Source organism: Salvia miltiorrhiza, mitochondrion, assembly GCF_028751815.1.
Source record: "Salvia miltiorrhiza mitochondrion, complete genome".
Lineage (NCBI taxonomy): Eukaryota > Viridiplantae > Streptophyta > Magnoliopsida > Lamiales > Lamiaceae > Salvia > Salvia miltiorrhiza.
Window position 1 is genome coordinate 475,001 of NC_023209.1, and position 7,500 is coordinate 482,500.

A 7,500-nucleotide genomic window follows, 5' to 3' on the forward strand; every position below is an offset into this window, starting at 1 on the left:
TTTCAACCGAGACTTAGCGACGATTTCCACCTTCTCTTGACAAACCAGCTGACCTTATACGCCCATCTAGCCCGTGCCCCTACTATTCATGTCTACCCGGTCAACTCCTAGTGAAAACATCCCTTCCCGACCTCTTATTCTGGTGTGGATGGCCTGTTTACGCCTTTTCACCTGATGGTGGGAATTTCGACTTGATAGGGGTTTTGTACCTTCTTCTTCAGTTGAGGCATATAGGGTCAACTCCAACCCTTACAGGGAATCATAAAACGATGCCCATCCTGTTGCCTTTGACTGCACATTGCGATGGTGCTTCTACTTTTCACGCGTCCCCGGCTAAATCCTATCTTGAACCACCCTTTCTTCTTCCGCCAACGTACGTCGATGTTCTGTTTTCGACCTTTGCTTTGGGTGTTGACGAAACTCCTCCACTTTCTACTTTTATTGACATTTCCGCCTTTGAAGATAGGAGTACTTTGCCTATACTTTCGGGGTTACCGCTACTGGTGCCAATGAAACCTTCCAAGTCAGGAGCTACTCTCCCGAGGTATTCCATGGGTCGTCACAACTCAGGAAGTGTCCACTTTCCCCATCTAATGACAATCTTACTCCTCAGTCGAAACACCTATCACAAGGACTGACGCACGTGCTCTTGCTGCCCATTCTTCTTCTTTATATACGCTATTTATTCCTACTTTTCCCATTTCTACTATTTCAACTCGGGGATTTCACAAGTGATCACCTTTCTGCCGATGGGGCTAATTCCGACTATGCCTTTATATAATATAGGAGTTTTCACCCGCCATTGCCAACCTTTGCCCCAAAAGCAAGGTAAACGCTGCCCTCTATGTTGCTCTTCCCTGCCTCTCACGCGCGTGTTCTTATATTAATGGATCCCCCCCTCAACTAATACCTCGAACTCGTTGCTCAAACCTCCCACTTCGCCTTTGGGTATTCGATTTCTCTTCTTCCAATTCCCGGTTTCTCAATTGTTGACCTATTTCAATCTTCTGATAAACCCGCCTTTGCGCCTACCAATTCCGATGTCGATGTACTATTTTCCGTATTTACTTTTCCTGTTGATGAAACTGCAGCTCTTGCCTTTGTTCCGGGTCCTTGTCTTCGAAAGAACGAACCAATGGAAAAAAGACCTGTACTTAGGGTATTGTCGCTTGTCTTTGCTTTTTTAGTAGGATGGTTTACTCGCGATTGTTTTTCCAAGAGTTCCGGGCATCACATCCGCGTAAGAGAAGGAAGAATTGCTATTCCGGCTGCCCTTTTTCTCAAAGACCGACGTAACATAACAAATAAAGAAAAAGTCCTTCGGGTCTTCTCTTCGAATTACCACTTTGACATGCTTTTCATTTTGAGCTAGTTGTTCTTATAGCAAATCTCTCGTAACTAAGAAGGAAAAATGGTCCTTCGGGTCTTTGCTTTCCTACCAGGGACTTGATACGAACAGGGACCTGGATTCATGAGTTGATTAGTGGGACTCCAAAATGCATACCAGGGATACCGATGGATTCATTCACAGATTGATAGAGAAGGAAGAAAGATCAGGGATTTCAAGTCAATCCCGAAGAGAACAACTAAAACTAACGACTTTATCCGAGCTTTGCTCAAATTAACTCAATAACTCAGTACCGGCTCTTGACAAAAAGGAAGTCAACGAAGAACTACAACTCGAGGGATGGCGCTTGAAGCCCCTCCTCATTAGCTCCTCTTTAGTCCCCCTGGACAAAGCAACAACAACGAAAGGGATGCAGAGCTACAACAACTCTGAGCGAAAGAACAAGGAACAAAAACGAATTAGCTACTGTTACTGGCTTTTAAGCTACGTTTTCAGACCGCCCAAGGGAATCTATCGTGAAGAGGTCCGAAATGCCGATTAGCTTTGCTAAGTGAGGCTCCTCAGGCGAAAGAACAAAGAGGCAACCAGGGAAGCAGAAGTAAGCCCAGGAGTCACTTCCACGATTGATGAACAGGCAATGGAGCCAAAGCAACGTCCGACTTACCTCTCGTTTGAAACCGTTAGCTTGTTATTAAAGCAATCGCAGGATGTTCAAGAAAGGCAAGAAACAGCAGGGGAGTACACAACCAAGGACCTTTCAGCCATTGGTGCGCCCAGTCCGATGTGAGAACAGGAACTCTTCTATCCACTATCACTTACCAGAACTCTCTCGCGAAAGAAGCACCGTTAGTACCATAAGTAGAGCTACAGGAACAAGAGAACAACTGCCCTTACTTTCTTGCTAGAGCAGCACCATAAGTTTACCATAGGTTACCAATTATCAAGGGTTAGCAACACCATATTCGTATTAACTCTTTAACAGCCACTAATAGAGCCATAGCCAGAGCCCTTGGGCATGGCAAGAGCGAAGTCGGAAGAAAGACGTAAGGCCATGTCCGGGACTTCCTTCCATACATTGGCAAATAACCGGGTTCGTTTAGCTCAGAAAAGACTGTAAGCAACGCTATAGCTAGGGTCAGCCCGAGAGCAGCAACGAGGACATAGTTCGAGTTAGTTGGCTCCAGTCAAAGCAAAGACAAGGATCGCAGATCCAAAGATAAGTCTCCAAAGAGATAGGATGCGGGCTACCGAAGAGATCAAGGAAAGCTGTGTTGCTCAACGGACATGGACATGGCAACCGACATAGACAAATAACCGTGTTTCCTAGACCCCGCCAAAGCTATTGTTGCTGAACCGGTATTCACTTTGCTCCCTCCAATGACATAGCCAATGACAAGGACAATCCCGCCACTAACCGGAACGGGTAGCTACGTTGGAAGTTGAACCTCTTACCTCTATCGATCGGGAACCCCATCCGAGGGCTTCCCTCACTTGGATGCGATTCTTTCCCGAAACCGAGGCTCATCCACGTTCCGATTCCTTAAAGCAAAGTCGGAAGTTTATCAATAGATTGTCCAATACCTGTTGTTCGTACCGGTTGGTTAACTCTTTGAATACCGCTACTAATAGGGCCCTAGCTCTAGCTGCACTTGAAGGGCTATATCGGTCGGGATACTCCTTCGGCTTCCCTCTCTTGTTAGCAAAAGGAAGTAACTCATAAACAACGTGGGAAGTGGAATTAGTAGCAGCACCATATCCGTATTCCTGATCCCTTGCTAGAGCCACTACTAGGGCCCTATCCTTAGCCCTATTAGTAGCGGTTAAATCGCGAAAGTAGGAGTCAGGACAGTAGCGGAGAGTTCCTGGCATCATCGCCAGAACCTATTTTTACCGACGAACCTGCGCTTTTAGAAGACCGAAAACGTTTATTTGGATATCCATGGGAGGAAGCCACCGGACAAGGACTTACGTCTTGGTTACGGGAAAGCCTTTTATTTTAGCCAGGGAGCTTGCATTGTCTAGGGCTACTCGAAACGGTTGGGAAGCCGCAACAAGCACCATGGTAAGTACGGGTTTAAGACTTGTTCCACTCCTTGTAAGCTTGGTGAGCCAGGCTTGTACTAGCTTCTAAGACAGTTGGTTTGGGTGTTTGTTTACCCTTTGGACAGGGCCTTCCCCCGAACTTCCTCAGTACATATGGGGAAAGATGAGTTAAATAGTTATACTTTCGTTCCCGGTATTCTAGTTTATCTGATGTAGCTACGGGTCGCCCTAAACCTAGACCTATTGATTGGCCGATTGGATTAGATCTTTCGTTTAGCTTGTAAATCACTGATCCTTATTGAGGCCGGTTGAGGAAAGAACTTCTAGGGAAAGATAGCAGCCGGGTCGCCATATTGATTGGTTTAGAAAAGAAGATTTCACTTCTAGAGTGCACATATCGAGGGAAACCCACTATTGATTATTCTGGCTTTTTCCTATTTATAGGCGCGGCCACATATCACGAAAATCCATCATCGGATGGCGTTGTCAACCAAAACAAAAAAGGAAGGAGCCATCCTGGTCGGTCGTGAAGTCTAATTGCTAAGATCAGAAGGCTCTGCTTACACACCAGACCAGTGGAAGCATTTTCATTGTAAGCCGGGTGTAGTGAAAATGGCTGGTTTACAATCTCATTCGAAAGTCCAGGAATACGAAGTTAGAGCAGGGCTATGTAATCCCCTTTCCGCTTTCCGCTTAAAAGAATTGCGCCCGACCCATAATCAAAGTAAAAGTGTGCTCAGCTGGGTAGAACCTTCCTTATTCTTAAGGAAGGGCGGAGCTTGTTTGAAGTGAAGACCAACTATACATGGCGAAAAGGGCACTCTTGGCATGGTGAAACCGCCTCTGTGCGTGATTATACCATCGAGGCCCCTTTCTCTTTCTGCGCCTTTTCCTTACAGACTCTGGCTGCTCGGTTACGTGCTCGGGTGGGATACGAAACGATAAGATCTTTCCTTCTTTCAGCCTAGCCTTCCTCAAGAAAGATATGTACCCCCTCCCATTCTAGTTTAGCTCTCCGCTATTATTATTCCATGCTGCAGGCTGGTACGTCTTGACTCAAAGTATAGTTATTCGTAGCATTGTAGCAGCGAGAAGTCCCGTCTAACCTCATGTACCCCATCATACCATGCTCGATCGGAGGCTGGCTTGCGGTTGAAAAAACACACACGCCGAGGGTAGCACACATCTTATGAAGCGACGGTCAGGTCTCTGTCTCACTCAGTAGGCACACTGCTTCAGAAAGACGGAAAGCTGAGAAGATATGCTGCCAAACTAGAAAGTCGAAACTAAGAAAGATAAGGGTTTAAAACGGGTGCCAGAAGTCCCTTCCTGTGTTAAAAAGAGCTAAACAGCAGCTATTGCCTTTGGCATTGGCCCTTTACCAGGACAATCGGTGCGGAAGAGTACTGGATTTGTAGAAGTCGAAGAGTTCCTTCTTTCTTGCTTTGTTCTTTCCTGTTGTTTTCTTTGAATGATGAGTTGTCGGGACCCTTGTTAGGAAAGGAAAGGTTTGCTAACTCTTCTGAACTCTAGTTTCCTATCTATTTAGTATGACCTTTCTCGGTTCCGGCTTGCTCAAGAAAAGAGGACGTAACTTTCTCAGTGTCTTTCTCCTCTTGTTCTGGAGAGGTGGCTACTTTGTTGCATGGTTTGATCGGAAAGGTGGATACATTCTATCCCGGTTCCTTTGCTATTAGCCCTTTAACGGTACCAAGAGACAAAGAAAAGGACCTGAGCCTGAGACAAGGGCCCTTTACCCTGAGGCTATTTGAAGCTTTCCCTAGGTCTTAGGTACGAAGAAAAAGACAAGGGAAGAGACAAATACCAGGTAAAGAGACAGGTCCAAGGACAAGGCCAAGGTCTAGGGTCAAGGGCAAGGGTAAAGGTCCAATGCCAAATACCAGGTCAAGGGAAGGAACCGGGGCACGTACTTGGCTCAGAAAACAGAGTAGTTCGAGTTCCTTTGTCGACGAGTTGGATTATGGCAAAGCTGAGCTAACTCAAAGGAGAAAGGGGGCAATTAGAAGGACAAGCGGGAGAAGCATCAGTAGAACTGGCAGCCATCCACAGAGCGGAAAGCCTTATCTTATATAGTACAGACGTGTGGCCAGACTAAAGGGAAAAGAGGCATTTTCAGAGCTGATCAGTGGGAAAGTCGAGCTAAATAACCAGTTTTTCTTTCTAAGATCTTGTGTATGAAGACAGGTAGCAAAGGTAGTCCTTAGCAGGAATGGGCTTATAGCCAAAGAAGTAGTGAGAATTCCTTTTTGGTACCAGTTGAGAAGAGGTAGATCGGTCTTTAGTGCCAATCTGTCGAAGAAGAAGGGGGATTCGCCCCATAAATTCATTAATATAGTAGAGCTGAAGTAGAAGAGGCAGCCCATCCTTTGCAAATAAGAGGTCAGATCTTAGCAGAAACCCTTAAATAGTACCAGATTACAAGAACAAGAATAGGGCAACAGTAGCTTTCCTCCGATGAAAGGGGTAAACCCTAGAGCAAATAGAAGGGCTGCAGCTGATCGGTCTTCCTTTAACTTTAATAACGGGCATACTTTAGATAGAGCTAATTCAAGGGAAAGCCCTGTTAATCCCGAGGGAGAAGCAGTAGTCGATGAGTTGGTGGATGAAAGACAGAAGTATGAGCAGAAAAGCTGAGGGAGCTAATTCCTTTCTTTAGTTGATGAGAGGGTATCTTGTGGCTGAAGAACAGGCTTACCAGCCAAAACCGGTACTATATTAGTAGTGGGCATTCGTCGATCTCAAGAATAGGGCAAAGCTGAGGCTAGAGCAGGAGATAGGTATCTCTTTCCACCGGTAGCGAAGGAATCAGAAAAGAAAGGGCAGTTCCAGGCGCGTAAACCGAAGTGAAGCAGCAGCCTTTTATCAAAGAATGGATAACAAAGAAGCTTTTCGGAGGCCTTAGCTGCCAGTTTCGCACTATAGATAGGAGGTCAGCAGCAGATTGGTATCTCTTTTCTCGATCAATAACCGGTAATCCGGAGCAAAAGAAGAGGAAATCCAGGGCAGATCAAGATGGTAATATCCGCTCTGGTGGGGAAAGCTTCCACTAATCCATGAGAGCTGAGGCAAAAAGAGATCGCTAATCCTGTCCTAACTTCATTGAAAACTTGATTACATTTACTAAGTGACACATGAGACGAATGAGACAGATCATCAGTTACAGTTGAGACTGGTGGGTTCACTATTGCCAAGCCGTCTTTCGAGCTATCAGTTACAGATAGATCAGATAGAAAAACCTCCCTTTGATGAGACTACGAGGGCGGCTGCAGATGAGGTTGAGGAACTTTCTTCTTCCTTTCTCAAAGCGATGGTTTTCTTATTGATCCTTCCATAGTCACCCTCTGGTATATCCTTGAAAGCTTCCTCTTTACCCGATCTGAAACCGTATTCGTGTTCGTTAAAGCTTATTCCCTCGATCTTAGACTTGAGAGTAGTCAATTCGAAAGAGTAGATATCTGTGTGCATACCTCCGCTGTAGGTGTATAACTTATAGTAAGCGATCACACCAATGCCTAGTATGATGATGATTATCAAGTAAGCAATGATGAGAATGATGAAGTAAGCAATCCAACCTTTCCATAAAGTGATTCTCTCTACAAATGATTGGAAGGGTTTAGTGATGGAGATGGAGTGAGGATTTCTTCCATAGGTAGCCATTTGATCGCCACTTCTGGAGTAGTCACAGCTATATTGGAGTGAAAGCTTGTAGGCTATAGCTTGATATCCAGATCCGTAGGTTTTCCGTAGATGCCATATTCGTTCCCGCAAGTGCCATAGTCTTCATATAGGTCAAGGTTATAGGGATGGGGTGCTAGGTGGTGGAGGCGGGTGAGGAGATCAGATGCGGAAAGGAGAGTCAAACGGAGCCGAGTACTGATCAAGAGAGCTACTATCCACAAGCAGCTGGGAAGAGACCAAAACTGGAGCTGATTAAGATGCGTTCCAAACCAACCTGAGCTGATCGTGTCGACCAACTACAGAGCTGAGATCAGAAGCCGCATCCTTGAAAGCGGCGGTTGCTGAGTATCTCATAACTACGAACATCAGGAGAGAAAGCGCGGAAGTAGTTCAACAAGTCCGATATTACT

The 7,500-nt window shown here is 45.7% G+C and overlaps 4 protein-coding genes across 4 annotated transcripts; 1 reads left to right on the forward strand and 3 right to left on the reverse strand.

Annotated features, from left to right (window-relative positions):
- Nucleotides 1–269: 269 nt before the first annotated feature.
- orf122b (hypothetical protein) lies at nt 270–638 on the forward strand. The gene has a single exon. The coding sequence runs from the start codon at nt 270–272 to the stop codon at nt 636–638; it is 369 nt and encodes a 122-aa protein (YP_008992394.1).
- A 2,231-nt stretch (nt 639–2,869) lies between these two features.
- orf116d (hypothetical protein) lies at nt 2,870–3,220 on the reverse strand. Its single transcript has one exon. It carries the CDS (start codon nt 3,218–3,220, stop codon nt 2,870–2,872), a length of 351 nt encoding a protein of 116 aa, YP_008992395.1.
- A 2,252-nt stretch (nt 3,221–5,472) lies between these two features.
- On the reverse strand, nt 5,473–5,775 carry orf100c (hypothetical protein). The gene has a single exon. The coding sequence runs from the start codon at nt 5,773–5,775 to the stop codon at nt 5,473–5,475; it is 303 nt and encodes a 100-aa protein (YP_008992396.1).
- Nucleotides 5,776–6,634: 859 nt separating this feature from the next.
- orf144b (hypothetical protein) lies at nt 6,635–7,069 on the reverse strand. The gene has a single exon. The coding sequence runs from the start codon at nt 7,067–7,069 to the stop codon at nt 6,635–6,637; it is 435 nt and encodes a 144-aa protein (YP_008992397.1).
- Between the last annotated feature and the right edge of the window lie 431 nt (nt 7,070–7,500).